At 42.1% G+C, this 24,338-nt stretch overlaps 1 protein-coding gene across 1 annotated transcript in view; it reads left to right on the forward strand.

Annotated features, from left to right (window-relative positions):
* Positions 1 to 19,643, forward strand: part of THSD7B (thrombospondin type 1 domain containing 7B) — a 243,907-nt gene extending 224,264 nt beyond the window's left edge. The window contains exons 18-27 of the mRNA XM_065750321.1: positions 473 to 588; positions 719 to 836; positions 5,803 to 5,948; positions 10,754 to 10,913; positions 11,247 to 11,420; positions 11,504 to 11,599; positions 12,728 to 12,810; positions 14,344 to 14,536; positions 17,678 to 17,765; positions 19,258 to 19,643. Of these exons, the coding sequence (XP_065606393.1) occupies positions 473 to 588; positions 719 to 836; positions 5,803 to 5,948; positions 10,754 to 10,913; positions 11,247 to 11,420; positions 11,504 to 11,599; positions 12,728 to 12,810; positions 14,344 to 14,536; positions 17,678 to 17,765; positions 19,258 to 19,339 (1,256 nt within the window). The 3' untranslated portion in view covers positions 19,340 to 19,643. The remainder of the gene's footprint in view (positions 1 to 472; positions 589 to 718; positions 837 to 5,802; positions 5,949 to 10,753; positions 10,914 to 11,246; positions 11,421 to 11,503; positions 11,600 to 12,727; positions 12,811 to 14,343; positions 14,537 to 17,677; positions 17,766 to 19,257) is intronic.
* Positions 19,644 to 24,338: the final 4,695 nt, after the last annotated feature.

The following is a 24,338-nucleotide window of genomic DNA, read 5'->3' on the forward strand; positions in this document are numbered from 1 at the left end:
ATGGCTTATTTTGGTTTGCCTGTCTACTGCACCTTATAATTTTGGACAAGCAATGTGATATGAATTCTGTCCTCCTGGTAATGCCTGTTTTAGTTCACGAGTACTTGAGCTCCGTTTGAAATAATGGAAAGCTTTGCTTTGAGACGTAAAAACGGATGAAATTGTAGTTGCTTTTCAGAAACTTCCACAGCTACTTTATCAAAGTGAAGTTTTCCTCCTGACAATGCAGCCCTGCAAATGCACCAACTGGGTTTAATTGATACACTTTATCAGCATTTAACAGTTTTCTGTGCACCGCGGTGTAGTGGTTTTGTTGAGGATTATCTGCGTGCGAAGCGCTGAGCTTCAAATCTGAGCCTTGCTTTTACTGAAGAGCAACTTTCTTTGTGTGCTTTCTTCTTGGGTTTGATACGAGCTAACGTGGTGAACTAAAAGGTGAGTTACAGCAGAGTGCTGTGTCTTGTGCCTGCAGCCTGGAGCACATGCCAGCTCAACGGGAACGCGACGTGCGGGCGAGGAGTTCGGAAGCGGCTCCTGAGCTGCGTGCGCAGTGATGGGGAGACGGTCAGTGCGCGGCACTGCGAGCAGGTGAAGAGAGAAGCCGCGCGCCGCGGAGAGACGGGCAAAGATTAATTTAATTCTCCTAATGTTCTGCCCCTCAGCAGCATGATGTCGCCCAGGTTAAGGCTTACGTGTGCGTTTTGTTGCTCGCCGACAGCGTCGCCTGGAGAAGCCGGCGGAGACGAGCAGCGAGTGCGTGGTGGGGTGCGTGGTGGACTGCCGGCTGTCGGCGTGGTCGGCCTGGTCGCAGTGCTCCCAGACGTGTGGCTCCGGCGGTGAGTCCCCTCCTGGCCTCACCCTCCCACCCCACACCAGAGGAATTCAACATTTGCCGTGCTTACAGCAGCCCTGCGGAGCGACCAAGCGCTGAGTCACAGCAAACATTTAAGAGATGGTTTTGGACGCGCTCGTGTTCTGAAGCGTTGGGTTTTGGAGGTGTAACAGGCTATTTTCAAAGTGCAGTGTAGGAAACAAGCGGGTAGATGTATGAAGGAGGGACCTGGGTTAGTGGGCACGGTGGGGACGGGTTGATGGTTGGACTAGGTGTCCTGAGTGCTCTTTTCCAGCCTCAGTGGTGATTATTTTGTTATTTAATTTAAACCTTCAGAATTCAGCCATAGGAAACAACCCCCCCCCCCCCCCCATTGGAAGAAAACTTCCAATGTTGATATGAGGAAACGCATTTAAGACTGTATTCCAAATACACTCATGATATTATTTCCCAGACTTGTAGTATGTGTCAGGCATGCAGGTAGTATTTAAACCAAATTCACTGGTCAGAAAGAAAAAAGTTTGTAACTTCCATTAAATGATCCCTTCAGATGAATTTCAGAAGTCAAAATGTGTAACAGAAGAAGCTTAGTATTTGGATTAGTGGTGTTCTTCCATTGCTGAGTTTTTAGCCTTGCTGTAAAACAGTGCTCTCTTAACATAAATGGTTGAGTCATAGATAGTGTTTTAACTACAGCACACTAAGAATACTAGCTCCAAAGTTTATTTTTTCTTCAAAATCCATTTTGGAGGGTTAATGCTCACTTTGCTGAATGCACTTGAAATTTTTTTAGAGTGTTCAATCACTCACTAAAATAAATAGTGTAAAAGCAGGTTGTAACTTCCTTATGGCTTTTAGCATGATTAATGGAGCAGTTTGTCCTGTGTAATGCCTGAAGGTCTTTTCATCTTGAGCACTCAGACCACACAGTCTGCATAGGGATGCGCCACTACAAGTAGAGGCGTGCCTGATATTCCTGGTCCTGAAATGCTCATCCAGATCCTAAAGACTAGTTAAAGGGTTGATGGCTGGTAATGCTTTTAATACCTGCTTTGTGTCCTAAGATAATTAAACCAAGTATTCAAGCACAAGCTTAGCTCAGTCTGGGTCAACTGCTTCGCAGACAAGGGTTATACAATGAGTAGAGAACTGACTAGAGCTGATCAGGCTGTACACATGTATGACTCAAAAGCTGTTGATAACTATTCCATGAATCTAGAGATGATAAACGATTGTGAAACCTGCCTTAAATTCTGGTACCAAACACAGGTGATGGAGGTACCTTTGCAGCAGTCCTGCAGCTGTGGCCTCTTGTGTGTTTCCAGCAGCAGAAACTGAATACTTTCCCTTTGGCTTCTTTATGTCCCAGTTGGCTATAAATACTACTAATGATAGTATCAGTAGAGAAGACATTAGCAATGTACTCACTCACAGGTGGTACTTCACAGATGAGTATCATGCAGCTTTCCTTCCCATATGTTGACAGACTGCAATACTTTCAAAATCACCATGAGTTTCTCTTTGGCATTTGTGAGAATAGGATTAGGCCTCAAATTAGACACAGGAAACCAAAGGATGATAGTAAACAAGCTGTGGGAATACGGGCTAATAAACAGTGATTCTGCTTCCCTTTGCCAAACAAATAATTGCCCACTTTTTGATAAAGCCAAACTGTAGGACTTAAATGCACACTTCTCAGAAATAATTCACAGCACATCAGCTGTGTGTGCTGTTGCTGGCTCTGCTCTTCTCCTGTTCACTCAGAATAACATTCTGCTTTTCTGGCTTTCTTGGAGAGTGTGTGAAGGGCCCTCTGAAGTACCATGAATGATTTCAAAAGGAAACATAATTTAAATATCATTCAGATCAAAATTTAGTGTTGCTAGATGTATGCTTTCATGTGTTTCTTAACTCAAGCAACATTGCTAACATTTTTATTCTGTCCTTTTCTTCCAGTAACTTGGTTTGCTGTGATATATTTTAATGGATGGTGCCTTTTTCTTGCTCAGGTTTTATTTTATGGAACAGTGCATTTAAACATGATGTGGTGCTGCTGTGTATGTGGCGCTGACATCTAACGTGGTTCTGGTACACTGCAGCCAACGGCAGATATATTGATTTTTATAAATGATGATGAGTAAAGTAGATCTCATTCCTGCCTGCACTGAGCCTGCGGAGATGTGTAACACGTTTTGCCTGCTGCAGCTGTGGTTCTGGGCAGCATTTGCTCTGGGTGCTGTCTGGGGCCTGAGACTGACTTTGTGTTATGCACTGTTATGGAAAGGTGTGTAGTACTGGGTTAATGCAGGATGTTCCCAGGATCAAATTTACTGGCAAGACATTGGATAAAGATGTTTCCCACCTGCATGTATTTCCTTTATTGAGGCAAGTGAATGCAAGGGGAAGTCATACTTTTCTAAATGAATATTTTCCAGTCTGATACAATTTCTCTCCGGCGGTGTGTTAAATAGTATAAAAGCAACTAAACCTGTGCCTTGTCACTTATAAAAGTGACCTTGTCAGATAAATGATGGGACTTTAACTCAGTTACCCAGGGTTCAACACACACTGTCGTGTAAATATCCCCAAGTAATTATTTTTTATTTCCAGTTTTCAGCACACATTTTGTCTTAATTTTCCTAACATTTAATGCTGCAGAGCAGGGAAGGCAGACTTGTGGCTAATTTGTTGCAAAATTAAGAAAAAAATCATTAGGAAACTGAAGTAAGAGCTAGGATTGCTTTTTCTGTTCTGGAATTTGTGTTGGAAGCAAATGAATTTAGATGCATGCAGTTTCTGTTCTGCATAGGCAGTAAAAAATAAGGTATTTAGAGAGAAAAGACAGGTGGAGTTTTTCTGCTCCTTGAGCGGCAATGGAGCACCTAGGTAATGTTTATAGAGTGAGGAAATAAACCACAGAGCTTTAAGAGATCCTCTGCAGTGATTGCACCCAAGAGACATTTCAACCAAAGTTCTTAGGCAAAATTTCATTCTTTCATGATTTTTTCACGGTATGGGAAGGAAGAGATAGGAGAAATGAGGCAAACACCATCTGACCATTGTGAATGCAGTGATTTTAAATGGTTTGGATAACCCGCTGTGGGGAAATAAGATGTAAATAAAAATATAATGGTTGTTAGTTCCTCTTTAAAGGAGAGTCGCGTTTTTTATTCAGTGATCTTCCCATTTACATTTTGTTAGAAAGTTGTTAAGCAGAGAGAATAAAAGGAAATTACGTCTTTAATTAAAAGAGCTTGATGAATACTTCAGGGTTTTGAGCCCTTCCGAATGAGCTGAGATCTTTAACTTGTAGCTGTGGCTGCCACTTCCCAGCTCGCGCCTGTGGGGCTCAGCAGTGAGCTGCCTGCACCGGGGCATCCCTTGCACTGTCCCCTGCAAACCTCACAGCCACAGCTCTCCTGCTTTCTCTAAGAGCCTTTTCCATTGCTAACCTACATGCTAACATCCAGCCTAATTGTATGAGCTGCGCATCGCTGCTGGTTGCAACATCCCTGAACATGCTAGGGGCTGGTTCATATGTCTTCCCATTCTGGAGTAAGCAGCATCACGTCCCTTGATCTTCTCTCATTCTTCTGCTTTCAAGTACCTTGGTATCTGATTTCTGTTGTTGTCATGTGCCAGCAGCAGAATGGGTGCTCTACTGGTGCACCTCAGATCTTACCTTTCTTCTCTCAGCTAGGAGGGCCTTTTCCACTTCTTAATGTATCTAATTCTGCAATGTCTGAATGCACAGTCATGTGGATAAGAGCTTTTATCATCACTTCTGTTACAAACTTCCTTGGTTCAGAAGATTACAATTCAAAAAGGAAAAAGTCTTAGAATTGGTTTAAATGGGTTTAAAAATGGAATTCAGTGGGTAAGAATGAGGGAATAGCATTGTAAAGGTAAGAAAACTCACTGAGATATGTCTGTAGCATTCTCAGGTGAGTGTGCTTTTAATTTTCACTTGCCAAGTTTCTTTGAGAAACCCTGCTTGTAGAGACATTCATAATGGTGGCTCCTAAGATTGTAACTAAATGGCTGAAATACAGATGGCAGTACTTCACCGCAAAGCCCGCTCTCTTTCCTGGTCAGGGAGTTAGCACAATTATGGTTTGCATCTGTTTTGTTGCATGGGTGTGCTCTTAATACTGAATCCTTTTCCCTATCTTTAACTGCTTCTCAAATCCCTGTCTATTGAGAGGTGAAGCAGAGGATTTATCCATACCACTATCTTCTGCCTTCCATTGCATAAGGGCTTTTTTCCAGTTTTCTTTTTAATTGGAGCCAGGATTCTAATTGAATCATTTTGAGTGAAAACATTCCTGGATATAAATGGACGGCAAAGGAGAAGGAAATGGAATTGCTGTAACTTTAATGAGTGCATTCAGTTTTATTATTTCAAAAGTAGTAACATAATTGCTTTTTCCATTCAGAAGCTGAAGAAGTTTTCACCAATAATAAATAGAATTTTAATGGAAATGGCAGAAGTGGTTATGGACGGTAATAGCCATTAGGGTGTTTGCAGTTTTCAAATTAGATGCACATAATTGGTCATAAAAAGAAGATTTCATTTGTTAAAAATCTCTGGAAACGTATTGAATGCACAGTGGTAGAAATGAGGCTTCCGTAGGAATTATTTTCTTGTCATATTTAATAATCAGGATTTAGTCAAGTATTTAACTGCATTGCATAAACAAATTACATATTTGGGATACACTGTGTTAAAAAACGATGTTCAGAAATATCAGCAACGGCTTCGCGGGGTGGAAGACTGGTGATTGCATCCGTATTGGACAAGTAGTCTTCCCCAGTAATTGCTTTATTTAAAACAAAACAAAAAAACAAAACAAAAAAAAAACCAACAAAAGGGCATTTCTGTTGATGGAAAATGAGCTTGTAACCTTGCTAACCCCCAAAGCACCCCCGAATCCATTCCTTCCTGCTGACTGCATCTCCTCTCTCCGCAGGCCAGATGGTGCGCGGGCGCACGGTGCTGCTGAAGGCCGCGGCCGAGGGCCGACCCTGCCCAGCACAGCTCAGCCAGCACCGCAGCTGCCCGGTGAAGCCCTGCTACAGCTGGCACCTCGGGCCCTGGTCACCCTGCAGACTCCAGGTATGGCTCGCAGCCACCTTGGGATAACCATACCCTAAGGTCCTCATCGTGGGTTGGAAGTGTTTCGCTTCCAATTGTTGGAGATGCCATAAGATGCGTGTTAATAGCGGAAATTCTGGGACGTAAACCTGTGCATGTGGTCTCTCAGCTGGCAGCAGCGATTTATTGCAAGATAGGTTCATGTAGTGCAAGCTTATAGAGGTAATAAAGAAGATTTATGGAGTAAATGTGCTTGAGCAAGCATAGTTGTGGTGACCTATAATTTAGTTATATAAAGCAACTCTAACGAGAAAATAGATACGCTAGGCTTCCAGAGCTTTGTCTCTTCTTCTAAAAACTTTATGGCAGGTCTTTTGCTGCAAGTTCTTCAGGGCAATATTGTTTCTGTAAGGAGTGTGGGCTCCTTCTTCTTGCTCTTTTTAACAGCTGGAGAATGGCTGGAGTCAGTGGCAGGGCACTGCCCACACCCACTTATATTGTCCTCCTATTGCCAGTGACCAACATCAGCCTTGAATTGATATTTTTTCTCCTGCACTTTTCTTCTCTCCTTAGCTGTTACTTGACATTTCCTGTATTCAAATATATTAGTTGGTAACTCAAATCGAGCAGGTGTGAGTTTCCCAGTGATTATGAAACTGGCTTGGGCTGCTGGGAGCCCTGTATGCTGAGGTTCAGGTGAAGAGTTGCCCTGTCTCATCCTGGGGCACAGGATCTATCCACAGACCTCTGCCTTATTTTCCATATTGCCAGATGTCAGAAATGGAAGCCAGATGTGGAAGTGAAGACACATTCTTTTCTGATCTGCCCATGCATGGCTTGAATGCTTGCTCCATCTCAGGCTGCAGCTGATGGACCTGTAGCAAATGCCAGAATTTACCTGGCTTTTTGGAGTTGAAATTTGGAGTATTATGGTCTTTGAACCACTCAAGATCACAGTACCAGAAATACGTTTTAGGGTCATCTTTCTTCTTCATTCCTGTGCTGAACAACTCATTGCAGATAAGGATGTGAATACAGCCTTTGTATGGGCTGCACTCAGTATTTATTTATGTAGAACATCCTTAGCTGATATTTTGTCCAGCAAAGGTAAGCAAATTCTGCTAAGCATTAGGGATGAGAGTTTCAAACAGAGGAGCTAACATAGCTGATAAAAGAATTAGTAGAGAAGCTGAATTAAGGCCCCACATATTCCAGAAAAATAACACATCATGCAGATTAAAAGTGTGTACATCCAGAACACCACTATATTTCAGCTCAGAGCAAGTAATCACAGCCTTTGCTAAGCCAGATATCATCCTGCACTTGCGGTGAGATAGAGCTTGCTTTTCTCCTTAAATTACTGCGTTGTAGTTTCTCCCCCCCTTTGCTTGGTTTTGGAGAGGAGCCATTTTTTTTCCATGTTCAGTTCTCTTTAATGAGGTGCTTAGGAATTAAATGTAGTTCATAAATACAAGGTGATTTATTCCTGTGCTTTTCTGGAAAAGAAGCTTAAGTGCACTTTCCCAAGAAAGCTTTCAGAAGTCACGTTTTCAAGGAGGCTTTGTAAAAGAAGGTAAATACATCCCATGGTAAGAAAAGACTGCGTATCGTGAAATTGTCCTCCCAGAGTAATATAAACAGGACAACTCATTATGAGGCTGAAGTATTTCTTCCTTGTATTATGAGATAACTGAGACTGCAATTCTTAATTGTAGAAGGACCGTTTTATGCTGAAGTGACTTTGTGTGGATAATTAGAGGTGTGCGTGTGTTTAGGAGTACAGCCCGCTAAGTGTTTTGCAGTGCTTGCTGTCACAGTCCATAAATCAGTGCACTGCTCCCTGTGCAGTTCCCCATGCCACAAGCACCCCTCCCTCAGGTGTGGGCATTTCTGCTGTGTTCAGAGGGATGTGGGACTTGGAAAATGGTCAGTACACATAATCCTAAAGGGTTGCATTACATCAGTCTTTTTCCTGTGGGAGCTGAAGTGATTATTGAAAAAAATAATAATAATTAGAAAATAGAAAGTAGTAATGAGTGTTTTTTTCATTTAAAAAATACAAACCAAGTAGCTAGATTATCAAGAACTAGCTGCCTAACACTGATAAGAAAACCAAGAACCCCTTCTTTAAATTAAAGTGTTTTTAAAAGTGTTCCCTTAAATGTACTCAGACAGTGCTTTCTCATTAAGGAAATTTTTTACCTGATGAAATGCTCATCAACCTGTGAAAGAATTGGCCAATCAGCTTTATACTTAAGATGACTGTGAGCACACACAAGCCCCAGTAAAAGCTAAAAAAGGGAGAACTATTCTTAAAGGCACATTTCGATGAAGCATCTCTTCAGGACTGTAAGTTCTTGTGCTCTTTGTGTGCTGTAGGTGGCTGTTGTCTGAGCAAACCAGCTCACGGCTCCCAAGGAAGAGTACTGACAGTATAGATTTGGTCCCCAAAGTTTTGAATATTTGATCATTTCCTCAGCAGTGCTCCTCTGATTAGCAGCTACTCACTGAGTCCACATTGTGCTGTTACTGCAGCAAATTTCCACTGATTCCACACCTATTAATTAGGTCTTCAAATGTATAATTTTGGGTATATGAATAATTTCCAGGATGATAAGGAAGTTAATGCACTGCTCCTGCATTGCTTATGACCTTGGCAAAAACATCAAAAAAGCCCACTGTCATTTTCCTCTGTAAATGACAGTATGACAACTTATCTTTTAAATGTGTTCAGTTCATTGTGCAAACACATTTCTGGTGTTGAGTGAAAGCAAGCAAATGGCAGACAGTGTTAAAAAGCTAACATTTTTGTTTGGGGTTGCCTTAGAGTCCATCATTTCCTTTTTATTTTATATCCCAAACAAACATATTGTCAGTATTGCCTGATAGAAGAATGAAAAATGTTGCTGTGAGGCGCGCTAACTTTTATAGTGGAGACGACCAAAAAATGCATTCTTTTCATGGCATTTATATTTATATCTCTGCCTTCATATGAAATTCACACATCGTTATGTATACAAATACTTGTATATTTATGCCTCGTTTATAAAAGAGCAAGTATCTTTCAGAAAGTTGTTGGGTTTTTTTCTGTCCTTCCCAGTAATCTTCAGTAATTCCTTGATCCACTTCTTGAGCTGCACATAGGCTGCAGTTTGATTAGTGCCCATTTCCCCAGAGAGTTTTCTCCACATGCATTCTGTTTCCACCCGCAATTTCCAAGAACCCTAACCCAACTGACAGCTGCATGAGTTATTCACACACCATTAATCTCAGGCTGCAGTAGAGGTTTCAGTGGTGAAATGGTAATTTAGAAGAATAAGTTACATACCGACTAAAACGAAACGCGGTGTTAAAAACTTGAAATCTGGCTGCATATGGTAAATCTAGGCTAATACTTCTCTAAGATGCTTTTGATAAGCAGCTACTCTCAGTCCAACTATTTATGCCCCTATTTCCATTTCATTGTGCGTCAGCAATGGAAAAGGTCTGGAGAAAATGAAAAAGGTACCACATGTTTACGGGAGAGATATTCTTGAGATTCCTGCTATCAAACACATTGCTGAATAAATGCACTTGGTAGGAGCCATTCTGTTCCACAGATGAAGTCCATTATTTTAAAAGAATCTACTGCCAAGTGATTCAAAGTAGCATTTCCCTTGGTTATATAAAAGCAGTGTTTCATCCTTCTTCTTGAGCTTCATTTACTGAATTTTGCAAAGTGCCATTTCCACAAGGCTTGAGACACACGTTCATAAAGCATCACACAGGTTTAAGTTGTGTACCTCAGACATCACTGCGGCTCTGTTTTTCAGAGAAAAATGAAACAATTCCAGCCTCTAGAAATAGCCTCAGGGCATCAATTCTCACAGCACCTTCAGCTCTCAAACATCAGGTTAGCCAAATGACACTGATTTTCTGGTAAAGGAAGACTTCAGCAAGTAGTTGGGTGCATGGCTGAGTATTTCAGCACTGGGCTGAAGAGCATGGTATGACCGGTGTGGAGCCTGCTATTCCTTGTTCACGCCAGGTTCAGAGCTAACAGACTGTGGCTGGCTTCAGATAGCGTTTCAGTAAAGCTGGTGATCTGTGTCCACTTCAGAACCTGTAACTCCCTGCACAATTAAGAAATTACACAAACGTGTTAATCTTTGCGGCCTAATTAAAAGCACTGATGGATTTTTTGCTGTTTGAGTTTAAACCATTTAAGTCTCATATTGGGCTGTATTGTCAGAGGAGGTGAATGGAAAAGTGCATTCCTTTTTGAACGGTCTCTGCCCTTGGCCTCTTCAGGGAAGCCAAAAATCTCGGTGTTTATTGAACTGGGCATTCCTTAAGAATCAGTAAATTCACAAGCTCTATCTAAAGACACGGAGACCTCACCCCAAAGATTGCATTCAGCTTTTACGGTATCCGTCTCTTCTCCTAAGAGCTTTGCTGCCTGGGTGAGGATGAGCATTCCTAAAGCCATGCTCTTCACGTTTGCTTTTTTCCAGTGCTGTGCTGGGGAGGGCACCTGCCTGAGCTCTGCCCCATCTGTTCAGTGACTCCTTTCTTTCTGCATCTCCCAGGTGTGGGAAGGAGAGGATTTATGTGCTCTTCTCCCCAATTGGGCTACAACACGCTTTTCCATGTTCCATTGCCTCTAAGCTTCTGTAGAGCTGTGTACAGAGATGATCTCCATCTGTTTTCCCATAACTGAGGGCATTACTGCAGTCCAGAAACTGGATTTATATCTTCGAATTCTTTTTCGGTGGAGTCAAGTGCATTTCTTCTGCCATCTGCTAGCAGCAGCAATGGGTGTCTCTTTCCTTTCTGTCATTTCCTAGGGTGGACAGTGTGGAGATGGATTGCAAGTCCGCAACCTCACGTGCGTAGTGCATGATGCATCTGTTTCTGCTACATCCAAGCCAGTAGAAAATGCATTATGTGGTGAGCTGCCTTTGAAGGAGAGTGTGCTGCAGTTACCATGCTCTGTGCCTTGCCCAGGTAAAGTCTTTTGAAAGTCACACTATGTTTCTGTCTGTAATAGCTTTCTGAGACTGAGTTGCTTGCATAGCTGAGCACTGTCAGCTGCTGCAATAAGAATTTGTACTTCAGCAGATCGGGTAAATGCTCGGTCTGCTGTTTCTAGATCACCTGAAAAAGACTTTCTTTTTGGAGAAAATGAGATTTCTCATGAAGCAGAAAATCTGAATAATGCATACCGTTGGGTGATAAACTGGGGTTATTTCACTATTAAAGCTGTTGTACTCAGCTTGCCCTTAATCCGTTAAGGCCGATTCCTTTTGAAAACCTGTGATTTATTCTCTCTGCGTGCAGGTGACTGCCACCTGACTGAGTGGTCAGAGTGGAGCTCCTGTGAGCTCACGTGCATCGATGGCAGGAGCTTTGACACAACAGGACGGCAGGCTCGCTCCAGGGCCGTCATTGGTCAGCCTGCTGAGAACACCGAGAACTGCTCTGGACAAATGGTGGAAACACGGCCTTGCTCAGGTAGCCGTGCCAGGGTGTGTCCCACTCAAGAGCTTATTCTGATTATATTGAAACGTGAAGGCTGACTGGTGTTGGTGTTGCAGGAGGGAAGTGTTACGAGTACCTGTGGAAAACCAGCCCTTGGCGAGACAACGTGCGCACAGTGTGGTGTCAGCGCTCAGATGGAATAAATGTCACAGGTATGTCCAAAAGTCACCACACACCCTTGGCTGAAAAGTCTTCTTCCAGATATTTCTTCTCCTGCACCAGTTGTTTGGAGGAGCAGTTGGACAGCCTTCCTTCCTGTCTCCCCCAGGATTTCACTTCAGAGTTGTGTGTAGGAAAGATAGGTAGGCATTCACCAACCTCGCTGTCAGGTCACCATCACACATGTCATTGCATGAGAATGTTTGGGTGGAGTGCTTTAGCTGATTATTGGGCTATAAGATCTCAGTGGTCTTTTCCAACCTTTACGATTCTGTGATTTTATGACTGCTGTGTTGGTCACAGGAAGAAATGAGTGCACCCATACTAACAGGCCTGCCTAGACCTTCCTGTTACTGTGGAGAGAGGAAGAGAAAATCACATGCAGTGGAAAAGAGCCCAGCTTCTGTAATGCTTCTTCTATTCAATAGACAGGAATCTCTGATCACTCAGACTGTGAGATTCCTGCTGGTGCTGTGACCTACAAATTCTTCCTGTGTAGGATGAAAAGAGAAATTCGCGGTCAGCACTTTGAAGCTGTACAAGAGTTTGGCAAAGGTAATAGGGCTTGCACATCCGCAGGATCTATCTCAGTATGTGCAGGATAAATGAAGAAAGAGCAGGAATGAAAACGTTATCTACTTCTATTTATAATGAGTGGGTAAGATAATATACAAAAGTTTTATGTGTGAAGGTTGCCAAGTAGTTAAGAACTCATTAACACTTTTTTATTCCTATAGAAGCAGAGTTTCCCAAGTGAGAATGGGCTAAGGTGTTATGTGGATTATGTCTTCTTATGTAGATAAGACATTAATGAGGACACAGAAGATCTGCATCTAATTCCTGATTCTGTCCCCAACTTCCTATGTGGCCTGGGGCAAGTTGCTTAAGTCTGTATATCTCTTTTCTCCATTAATAAGATGGGTATGATAATAATTCCCTGCCTTGTTGAAGAAAATTAATTAATGCGATTCCTACAGATATTATGCTAATGCGTTCAGTAGACTTAGCTATTTAAAATAAGCAAGCAGTACAGTGGACCAAGTCAAAAATACAGTAAAACGTACCCTTGAAAGCACTCTTTGAAAAGCACTCTTCTGTTTTGAAAGTAACTTCTTTTCCAGGAGGGTGTGCTCTTCAGGCCAAACCTGCTGAAGTTCGGCTCTGCAGCCCAGCGTGCAGAAAACCCTTCTCCTACTGCACCCAGGTACTTGTTTGCTGTGGAATGTGGCTGAGGAACGAACATTGCAGAATCTATTCCATTACGTTTGTATGTTAAATTTAATTCTAGGAGCTAGGAGTTAGTTTAGCATGCCCATGATACCACCTCGAGGAAGCTGTAGGAATTTCAGTCCGAAATCTTCATAATTCTGCACAGATGTGTAAAGTGTAAAAGTGTTATCATTTTCATTTTGTTTCATGGGGAGGGTTTGGAACCTTCTGGTCTAATTCTCATTGAATGCCACTTTACTGTCACATAGCAGCAAATGGGCTGTTTAAAACTTTAGTAAAGAGAGGAGATAAAAGTGTATTTGTTCTCCCGCTCCTCCACAAACACAGGAGGCCCCAGTGAGTGCAAGTAGCAGCCTGATCCCACTATCTCCACAATAACCCCTAAAGCTAAGCCAGAACTGACCCACTTGCTGATATGGTGAGCAGCACCCACTGGATATTTGAGCCCCCATCTCTTCTTTGCCTCTGAAGTTACAAATGTCCTTTTCTGTAGGTACTGAACTCCAGATTGAGAAATTCCAAACGTGCCTTGTTCTCTGTGTCAGTACTGTGACAGAGCACAGAGCCTTGAGGTAGCCAGCTACAGCCGAGGTGTAGATATTTCTATTTTAGAAATGGTCTCCACAGCTCCCAGTTTCATCTGAGTATCTTGTGGGAGGAATTACCACTGGATGTAAGGGTTGTTGTGAGAGCCTACAGGAGTGTGAAGCAATGGATAGACATGTATTTCTTACCTGTAAAAACTGTTAAGACATCCTTCACCTTTTGTGCCAGGAACTCAGGATTGTGTCTGTCTGCAGGTGGGGGTGCTGTGACAAAAAACTTGATGTCAGGAGTTAAACTCTTATCACAGATACTGTAAATCAGTTGTCTGGATTGTGCAGAGCATATCAGACCTCCACACGGGCACTGTAATTATAAGCTAATTAGAAAAGAAATACAGTCTAAAAAGGCTGTATTAAATTAGACATCCAGAAAATGGAGTATCTGTTTAATGAACCACCACATTCTAAGAAACCTCTGGAAGAAACTGCCTACACTGGTCCAGTGTAGCAGATGTTTGGAAGAGCAGCGCTTCATTATTTGTAGCCCTATGAAAAATTAGAGCAGAAATACATTGGAAGGGAGAGTTGGATCTGAATTGGGATTGTTTCTTTGTTAATTTCTTCAAATGCCCAGCAGGGTCACTGCTATTTTTTTTTTTTATTGACAAGAGGAGTTGGATCAGGCCACTGATGCCTATGATTAAGCCTGCTGGGATAAGAATATTTCCATATAGAGTTTCTCTGTAATTACTCTTTCAACCAATTCCCCGTGTATATTGTGGCTGTTTGAGCTGAAATGGGTTTGCAGCACCAGCTCCTGGTCTGTTTGGTTTGGTGGTAGTGAACTTGCTAATTGCATGTGCACGATGTACCTTGCTTTTTCTTGATTGTTTACACACAATTTCTGCTGTCCTGTGAGAGGGTGCAAACGTTTTAATATTCAATTCCCTTTTATCACCTAGAGAGGAGTCTGCGGTTGTGAGCAAGGATATACAGAAATAATGAGATCAAATGGTTTGCTGGATTACTGCATGAAGGTACCAGGTTTAGAAGATAAGAAAGCTGATGTTAAGACCATTGCTGGAAAAAATAAACCTGTCAACTCAAAAATGCATGACATTTTCAAAGGATGGTCTATTCAACCTTTTAATCCAGGTGAAAAACTTAAATATGAATGGAATAAATTTTCTTTACAATGTTTCTGTGGAAGGAAGATACAAGCTTTGTAGATCATAACATCAGAGATTGCGTCTGGAGCTGCAGAGCGGCCTCACAGTTTCTAACTCATGTGTCATCTTCCATTCCTTTGTGACTGTACAGTGTAATCACAATCTCTTATGTTGAGAGATAGCAAGAGAATGAAGCAACAATACTTTGCAAAAGTAGACTTAAATGCGATTTGGGGGGGATGCTTGAAATGATTACCTATGATGTTTCAGTAAATAATGCGTTTGGACCTGGGAAGACATCAGTAGCACTTCAGAAGGTTCTGAGCAGAAAGTACTTAAGACTTCATTAAAGACAACATTGGTTGTTGCTTGACATATTTCAAAAGTGTATGAAAAAAATACAGTAGAAAGCGTAAAGTTTGGAGTTTCAAGTGTTGGAATTAAGACAGTGAGGAAACAAAACCAAGCAGGCTGCTGTGCCCAAGCAGCGAGTCCTGAGTGCATCTTTGGCTTGTTTGTCATCATTCCCAGATGAAATAGGCACACGGGCTGCACACACCTGACTGCTACGCAGGACTCATCTGTAGCTATAGCAGCTGGTCACCATTTTGACTATGACTAATATTATTTATGCAAATTAAATTTATGATATGAAAATATGACTTGAAATTGAGAGACAAAAGTATAGGATGAGTCAAGTTTTACTGAAATACTGTAGTTGCTTCTTTATCCAGCCAGTCCCATCTTCCCTGTCTTCTGCTCTCTGACATTGCCTTTGTTTCCTATTAGCTTGTAATGAACATGAGATTGTAGAAAACATGCAATTTAAGGTCCTGTTGGGGGATTCCGGGAGCCAGAATCCTGTCTGATATATGTGATTGCACTTTGAATGTTACATTTACATATTTGATTTGCATACGGTAGTTAACCTTTGTGTTGACAGTCTCAGAGCTAATAGAGCTTGGTCCACAGCTTTTTAAAGTTGGCTGGTTTTTGACCAGACTCATCATCCAGAAGCCCACACAGTTCACCAGCTGTTTGAGTCTTAGGTTTGGGGTTAATTGCCTTTTTGTCAGCAGCCATGGCTCTCAGTGGGCCACCTTCCTTAGGAGTCACAGCTTCAGTTGATATCTTTATGGGGTTAGAAGAAGGGAGAGAGGTGTAGGTGGATGCTGGAGTCCTGTTTTAAATCAGCATTCCAGGATGCAGCCCTGAAAGCTTCTGGTGGGCTCGAGCTCAGCGCAGCGTTTGTGAACCTGTTCTCCACCAGGGACAAAAGACAGAGGCAGGAACTAAGGAGCTTCAACAGAACACGATGTTATTTAATATTAGAGTATAAATGTCACAGAAACAGTATATGGCAAGTAAATAAACATGCTGCATGTGCTAAGTGTGTCATCAACCCATCCTGTAGGTTCTCTTCAGCCTGTATGTGCCCTTCAGATGCAGCTCAAGGCTGGTGCTCTTCACACTGTTCCCCTTTGTCTTGCCTCTTGACAAAATATGTAATTACTGCCCTATAACAAGCTCTGAGGCTTACTCATCTGGGAGATTGCAGTAATTAGTGCTAGCAGAGCCAGGAGACCACTGCTACCTACCAGTTATGCTCTTGATAGCAAAACTATGGTGAGTGCTCCCTGTATGGATGGCATTTATCATCCTTCAGTGCTATAGTCCTTGACATTTGTGTATGTCTAAGGACTTGTATCTGTCACTAAAAGTATATGTGCCTTTCTCTAGTTAATTTGTGGTTTTCCTTCCTGGTTACAGTTTGGAACACAAATTTTATAATGATTTAATGAGTCTGATGTTTTTGTTCTTTCAAATGCTCTGCAGGAGCACACAGAACTGGTTTTGAATCAGGCTATTTTTCCTCTTTGCCACGCTCTGGGAGGCCAGAGTTCAACACAGAAACTTTTTTAAATAGTACTGTTTAAATTATTGGTCAGCGTGGTCCAATGCCTTCATGCTATCGCTGGAGAGCCTGCCTACCTTCATAGCAGCCCTGGTGGGGTGCAGTGTCCTTGCTGTGGCTATCCCTTTGCAGGACTGCTAAATGTTTCTTGTCTGTAAATTTCATGCCTAGACGTCAGGAGGAAAAGTAAAACCAGACATGACGAGCAGAGCTGTTTTCACAGGGAAGGTAGGCTATAAGTGATTAGGAAAGAGGAGAAAGTCTGTGAGCAGTACTCAGACTTCCCACAGAGCCTGGAGGGAAAAGAAAGAAACCCCCAACCAAAACCAGAAAGAATGGGATCAGATTAAATATGTTTCCTGTTGAAAAAATTCATGATGCCAACATAAAATGTAAAATAGGTTCTGTGTCTGTCCTGTGCAGGAAGTCCCCACTTGGACTAGTGTGCTGGAAATAGCCCCTGTCAGCTCATGTCTGTGGGCATGGAGTGGGTTTGTATTTCTGCCTCCAGTGCAGATTAACAACTCTGTTGTTATGAACCAGCTCCAACTGCCACTGCACGGAGCAAATGCCTCCATGTCTATCCACGAGGAATTCTTTACAGCCAGAACTCAGCAAGCAGCAGAAATATTGATCTTATAAAAATGATTATTATTAACGGAGAGCTTTAGTTCAGGACCTGTCCCACTAAGGTGTATTGAGACTTCCTATCGAGAGGAAGTGTTTCACCACACTCTAGATGAAATGTGTGTGGAGGGGTTCTTGCATGGATAGCAGAGTGTTACAAACTATTACAAAGCATATCCTTGTTCTTCCTCTAAGCTGAATTTATCCCCATTTGTTGCCCAGGTACTTTTCAGCAGTAAGCAGATGGTTCTCTTTGGCATGCTGTTGTCTACCCCAAGTGACCTGTACGGGCTGGCCACAGGTTATGAAATAGTGCTGCTCTGGAAAGCTGACACAAAGAGTTCCTTTCAGCTTTGATCGAAAAGGATCTGAAGTCCTTACCGAAGTTAAGACTGTGTGTTCAAAAAAATAGATTTCTACAGGAATGTCTTATCAAAAACATTTTTTATGGATTTTTCCCAGCAACTCATTGTCGGTTTTCCCATCAATGATGCGATGAATTTTGTTTGTGTATTTCCTCTTTGCTTATCCTCTTTAGAATTCATTTACTTCAGAATGAAATGTTTTTTTGCGATCTTCCAACAGATGGTAAGCTGAAGATGTGGGTGTATGGAGTATCAGCTAGCGGGTTCCTCATCATAGTTCTCCTGATTTTTACATTCTTCCTGATGTGGTGAGTATGGCATGGGGTTTCGGGCTTTGTTTGCTCACTTGTGTTTAAGATTTAATCCTTAAGGCATTAAGGAAGAATGGAACTTGGATTAGAGGCCTACCCTCGCTTGGCCCCTACCTCAGAGCAACTAAAACTCTTCACATTACAAATGCTAACCTACATGATTGCGAAGATGTGCAGTGGTCACACGGGGAAGTTATTGCTTTTTTCAGTAGGCCTGTATATTCAGAATTCTGCTGGGATTAGGAATGGCTTCTTATTGTATATTATATTCTTTAAAAAATAATAATAATAATAAAAAAGAGAAGATTAAAAAGCTGGAGAAAAGGAAGGAAGCCAATTGGATCTAGGAGCTACTTCCTGTTCAAGGAAAGACCAAATAGAATAGGGTTATTCAGCTGGAAAATGGTGTTTGACGTGAGAATACAATAGAGAACTATGAAATCATGAATGGAGTTGGAAAAGGGCCCGGGGAATCTTTATATCCTACCATATAAGAAGTAGGAGGCATCAGATGAAGTGTTTAAAATAAACAAAAGATCTTTATTTACGTACTGTGCGTTACTACCTTGTGAGCTTACTGCTGTCAGGGGCTATGCGAGCCAGGAAGATAAATGGAATAAAAGATGGCACAACACTTCATGGGAGACTGGGTTTCTTGGTGTTAAGTGTGGTTTCCTGGATCTGTATCTTAGCTTAGGAAAGCCCTAAATAGGTTTTTGCACTGAATACTTCAGGAGGAGATGTCCCTTGTGTGCAAAGCTGTTGTTACCAGCCACTGTTAGAAATAGGGCACTGTGTGTACCAAAGCTCTGGTCTACACCAGTACACCTCGTAGGAGGCTTCATGGTGACAGAATGCAACCATGTCCTAACAGCAACATTACCCTATTTCACCCAAAATTTATCTTTCTCATTCTCTCATCAATTAAAAGCAGTGTTTGGATGATGCGCAGGAGCTGTAGCTTCCATGTTTTTTTGAGTCATATAACTGCTAATTCTCTGTGATCACTCAGTGAAGCATACTGAGGATTTTTAAAATAGCATTACATGCTTCTCCATCACTTGAAGTGAGGAATTGTATTTCTCAGTAATAATTACTGTTGTTTCAGGCAAAGAATGGGAATATCCTAGGTCTAGGCAGCTCATGTTTAATTTTTCCATGAGGTGTTCTTTGTTTTATTGTCTGTGGGATGACACCAGAGACAAATGTGTTTGATTTCCTCTCCAGATGATAAGAACAGCTGGCTGTGCACTGAGCTGCCCTTTCTTGTCAGGCTGTGTGTCCACACCACCAATGGAATAACACACAAGTAGCTCAAGGCTGGCTGTCTTGGGAGAAGCCTCCATACTCTCATGTAACCTGGTTGCAAACTCAAATTGCCAGCGTGGGAAGCTGACTTTTTGTTGTAGTTTGTTTTTTATGTTGATGTGTTTGAGCTTCACACCATTTACGTTGTTTGCTTCCTGAAATATTTTTATTTTTCTTGCAGCAAAAAAAGCAAGCAGCATCAAAGCACTCCTCCACAACAGAAGCCTCTAACCTTAGCCTATGATGGAGACATTGACATGTAACATACAAAAGAAATCCAAATGTAGACATCGACTGCCTTAACCACTTTCTTTTTTTTTGTAACTCTCAGACTTCTCAGTTTTTTGAGGAATCTCCTGAAGTGTAATAAGCGGGCGGAACAGAAATACTGCAAGCTTAAAATTTTGCCACCTCATTACTAAAATAAAAGAGGAACAGAATCAAAGTCTTGGATCATGTGAAGCTTTCCCGAAGAAACTGGAAAATGAATCTCTTCCTGTTGAGCAATGGGAATTAAAATAAGAAGGTCTACCAACATAAGAAGGAATCAGTACACACACACACACACACACACACACACACAAAAAAAAAAAAGGCATGACAATCTGGAGGAAAATGTGACATTTACCGTAAATGACAAGTTTGACACAGCATCATTATGCACTATATTAGTGCAGAGTTCTTTATTCTTCACATATTTCAACAATGAGTTTTCTAGTGTTTACATTTTGTTCAAAGACTTTAAAACTGGATCGCGTACTTTGAGAAATGCAAAGAGTATGAGTTGGAGCGTCTGAAGTTATCTGGTTTTTTAAAGTTTCTTCCTTCTTATCCTGTTTTCTAGTCTGGAATATGATTTCACTTCATTTCCACCTACAGGACAGAAGAAGGATCGTTCAGAAGAAGCCTAGATGGTTTCTTAACTGAGAGTATTTTTTAAAGGGTTGAGCAGATAGGGCAGGTGTTTTGATGAACAGCTAAGAGGGTCTGATTGTTTAAAAAGTATTTGAAATCAAATAAAAGCATGTAGATACATTACGGCCAGTTTAAATTGTTATTCTGTTTAATTAATACAAACTCTGCTTTTGTATTTAAATTTTCTTATCTGAGATATTTATAAATTCTTTTTTTGAATTTAATTACTTGACCTCATTTAATATACATCAAACACAAATACGGTTTGTAGCAGGTCTTGCTTTTCTAAATGTTTCAAAACCACTGAAAAGTTATGTGTTGTAAACATCTGGGAGTATTTGAAGAGGGTATGTGTTTATAATAGTATGTGTCACAAGTAAGAAAGTGCCATCTTGTGGTATTGACTTGTATTTATAAGCAAATAAAACGCTAAAGAGAGTGAGAAAGTTGCTTCTGGTATGTTGAATTAAACGTGTGTAAACAATATTCGTTATTAGTCTTTTACTGTGTCTGAGGCTGAATGCTGATTTCAAACAGCTCTGGCATGTTTGGTGCTGTAGTGATTAGCTGAAGAAATGGTGTAGACAAGCACAAGTTGAGAGTAATTGCAGATCTGGAGAAGGCTCGGGCCTATTTTTAGCTCGACACTACTTCGCATTGGAATAATTAGATAGAAGGGAAGAAAAGAGTTATAACTGCTGCTTGTCAACGTGTGGTTGCTGTGCAGGGGTTCGTCACAAGAGCAGGGTGTCACCGAGCAGAAGGCGGTGCTTGTGTTACATTGCTGCTCAGGTTCAGCGTTTGAACGCTCTGATTTCACTGAAGGTACGGCTTTGTGAGTAGGTTTACTTCCCAGGCAGGGCAGCAGGTCACAGCATCAAGCCGTGGTGGTACTCTGGGCCTTCCCTGCATGGGAAGGTCAGGAACACGCTTTCCTCTTCCCACAGAAACAAATGCTGATGGAATCGAGCGGGGACATTGTCTCAGCCAGTTGCAGAGAACCCAGCTTCCTGCCAAAGGCGTTTGGCTGGTCCTACTTTCTGCCTTGGAGCTGTAAGTGATCGTGGTATAAGCAGCAGGGCCTGGTTCTCAGTAACATTGGGAGCCTCTCTATGTATACCTTATTTATTTATTTGTTTTTTTTTTCTTCTTCTTCTTCTTTTTTTTTACAGCACCCAGTACTGAACCTTTGAGTGGCGAACAGGTTACAAGGGGAGTGACAGTCCGGTGCTACTAGGAAGAGTACTGCCAGACCAGAAGGTAGCTTATCTGTGGGATGTGATGTAAGGAAAATAGTAGCTTGTGAAAAAAATGATGGGATAAACTCAATTAACAAAGCTGCTCAAACAGGCATCAGGGTGGGAAAGTTGGTGTGATAGTAACAAAACATGGCAGCTGCAACATGTGGTCATTGTCCTCAGTATCAGTGTAAGTCACAGCCCAAACCAAGATGCTTTCATCTTTCCCTGGGCAAGCCCAAGCACTGAAAGCATAGATGTTGTGCTTTGCCTGAAGAACTGCCTGTGTATGCTGCTACATGTGTCAGCTGCACACATGGAATATTTGTGTGGAATATTTGCATGCACAGATACCCCATCCAGATGTCACTGTACCTAAATACTTGGAACATCTGTGCTTTTGTGTGCAGGAGCACCAGAGGGACCGGGAGCCCAACACTGCTGTTAGCTCCTCTCTCCTCCAGCAGCCACACAAGAAGCATAGCTGAGTGTCTTAGCTTTGGATGCTACAGCCAAGAGCAGAGACCATGATGTTCTTTGCTCTAGAAGCCATGTAAGAACTCTGACTAGCCAACATAGATAGAGGCTTGTAAATTAGCTTATGCTTGTCTTCATATGTCTCTAAGAGTGGCCTAATTGCATAGTTTTCTTTGCTTAAGTGTGCTTATATTTGTAACCAGTTTCCTAAGGAAATGAAGGAAAAATCTTGGAAAAAAAATGTCATCAGTTAAGCGCTTCCAATTTGAATTAGTCCTCATAAGTATGATTGTTAGGGATCAGATCATTTGCTGCTCTCGTGGCATAGCCAGTTTCTTGAAAGTCTGCTTTTTTTCCTAAATACATAGACTAATTTACACTTACGAATAGAGGAAGAGAAGTAGTTTTATGTCAGGGCTTGATTTCAAGTGAGAAGTAGTAATGCAGGAAGAAATGATACAGCTCGGGGCCTTTTGAAACGTGGCTTGGAATGCCTGATGCATTAGTGTGCCTCAGGACAGGGTCAACATGTGCCTGGTTTAAATGCAATGTAAGTGAAGTAACTTCCATATCATGGCTGAGGCATGCTCCTGTCTCAGGCAGGAGCTGGGTTTATGTTGTCTCTATGAGGATGACTTTGTCTTGGGGGCACAGCACCCCACTGTCCCTTTCATTTGGCCATGTGTGGAGGTGTTGTTCCATTTACACCTGGGGAGAAGAGAGCAGGCTTGGCTGATTGGTGGGGGTGGTGATCACAGCTGCACGATGCTTTCTGCATGAATGTTCAGCATATGCCCTTCTATCTCCCAGTCTAATACAGTTTGTCCTTACTTCAAAATGTAAACAACTTTCGTTGGTCACACATGAAATGTCTCAGAAAAGAATCCAGAAACCCTCTATTTCTGCTTGCTGGTAATTATGTTCATTTGCTTTGATGACATGCTTTGTTACAATAGCGTGTAGAGCGGACTCCAGACAGAGACACGGATTAAAGCAATTGATGTGATTTGTCCTGTTGGCAAAGAGACGTTTTGATAAAACGAGAAATCAGATTCAATTTCCTTTGATAAGGAAGAATGTTAATTTTCTCCTCGGCTCTGTGAAAGTTCACCTGCATGTTATGAATATTGTTGTTACATGCCGGTATGACATTTGGAAGAAACTCTTCAAACATAATAACAGTGAGGAATCTTTCAGCAGTCTGTGGATACACGGAATGCCAGGCATTAATTTTGCAGCTGCAGAAGGTAGCAGTTAACCATGTTTTTTGGGGAGTTCTGGCTTCCAGTGCACGTGACCTGGCTTCAAGTAGCCTATCTGCAGAAGTGTCGGCAGCAGGTGCAGTGTAATGGCCTCGGGTTGCTCCATGGCAGGCTCAGGTCGGATATGAGGATAAATTTTATCTCAGATAGAGTGGTATTGGCACAGGCTGCCCAGGGAGGTGGGGGAGTCACTGTTGCTGGAGCGACATGGAGACCATGGACACATGGCTCTGAGTAAGGGCTGTGGTTAGTTGGCCTGGGGGAGGTGGGCTGCAGTTGGACTTGATCTTGGTGGCCTTTTCCCATCTTAATGATTCTGTAGTTCTAAATTAAGTGATATAATTGCACTATTTTGTTTTGTCTTCTGCACTGTTATTAAATTCAGTGACTGAATCAGGGAAGAACATCAGACAATGACTCAGAGTGGTGAAAGATTTGAGAGTAGCATAAGAAATGTGTTTGGCAGATGCTCTGAGGGGTCAAGCTTCTTGGCTTACGTACATTGGGTAGACCAACCGTAACCAAATTTATTTAGGCACACTAGTTTGGATCCAGGTGCAGAATTACAGAATGGTTTCAATGTCAAGACACAACAGATTTAAATCTAGTTCATTTAAATAATTCCCCATGCCTTGAGAAAAAAAAACAGTGCAAGGAGTTGATGGTGGCAGCTGACATCTTGTCCTCAGTAAGCAATCCCAAGTAGGCTTTTGCGTGAGAGATACTTCTATGGGAGCTTCTTTTCTTCCAGCATACGCTATCTGTGGGAGTTGCAACACAGCCAAAGCACTGGTGACTACTTGTGTTTCAGCTGCTGCAATTGAACAGCTTGTCTTAAGGGGTGTGAGAAGCACGTTTGCTGAAACCCAGGCAGGCACTCTCTGAGCTGTTTAATCTGCCTCTCCTGTGACAGACTGCAAGAAAACATCACAGCAGAAGCAGGCCAGGCCACCTTACAGCTATTTGGTGTTTTCTCTTAACCCCAACACTATTTAACTGGGTAAAGCACTTCATCTTGTAGAGTCTGACAGTCTGGGAGTGGAGAAAATGTGGTTCACTGTCTCAGCCCCAGTTCCAGCTCTGGTTCCTATAGTGGCAGGCAGTGTGTGATATGGGCAGCACAGGGACACTGGGGGCTCGTGTTGGTGTGAGCCTTGCACTGTGATTCTGCCTCTGGGGCAGCAGCAGTGATGTTTGGGCAGGTTCCTCACTGTGGGGAAGCATCATACGGTTGCAAGGTCTTCAGAGAGTCTCACATTCTCACCTGACGCCCTCAGCTGATGAAGCTTGTTCACATTTGGGCTGAGTTGAAAAGTTGTAATGCAGCTGTGTCACATCATGGTTGTGTTGCTGCTCTGTTAGTATAGTAT

The sequence above is a fragment of the Cyrtonyx montezumae genome, unplaced genomic scaffold, assembly GCF_038088225.1.
Source record: "Cyrtonyx montezumae isolate F1298 unplaced genomic scaffold, pur_monq_1.0 scaffold_7, whole genome shotgun sequence".
NCBI classification, from domain to species: domain Eukaryota; kingdom Metazoa; phylum Chordata; class Aves; order Galliformes; family Odontophoridae; genus Cyrtonyx; species Cyrtonyx montezumae.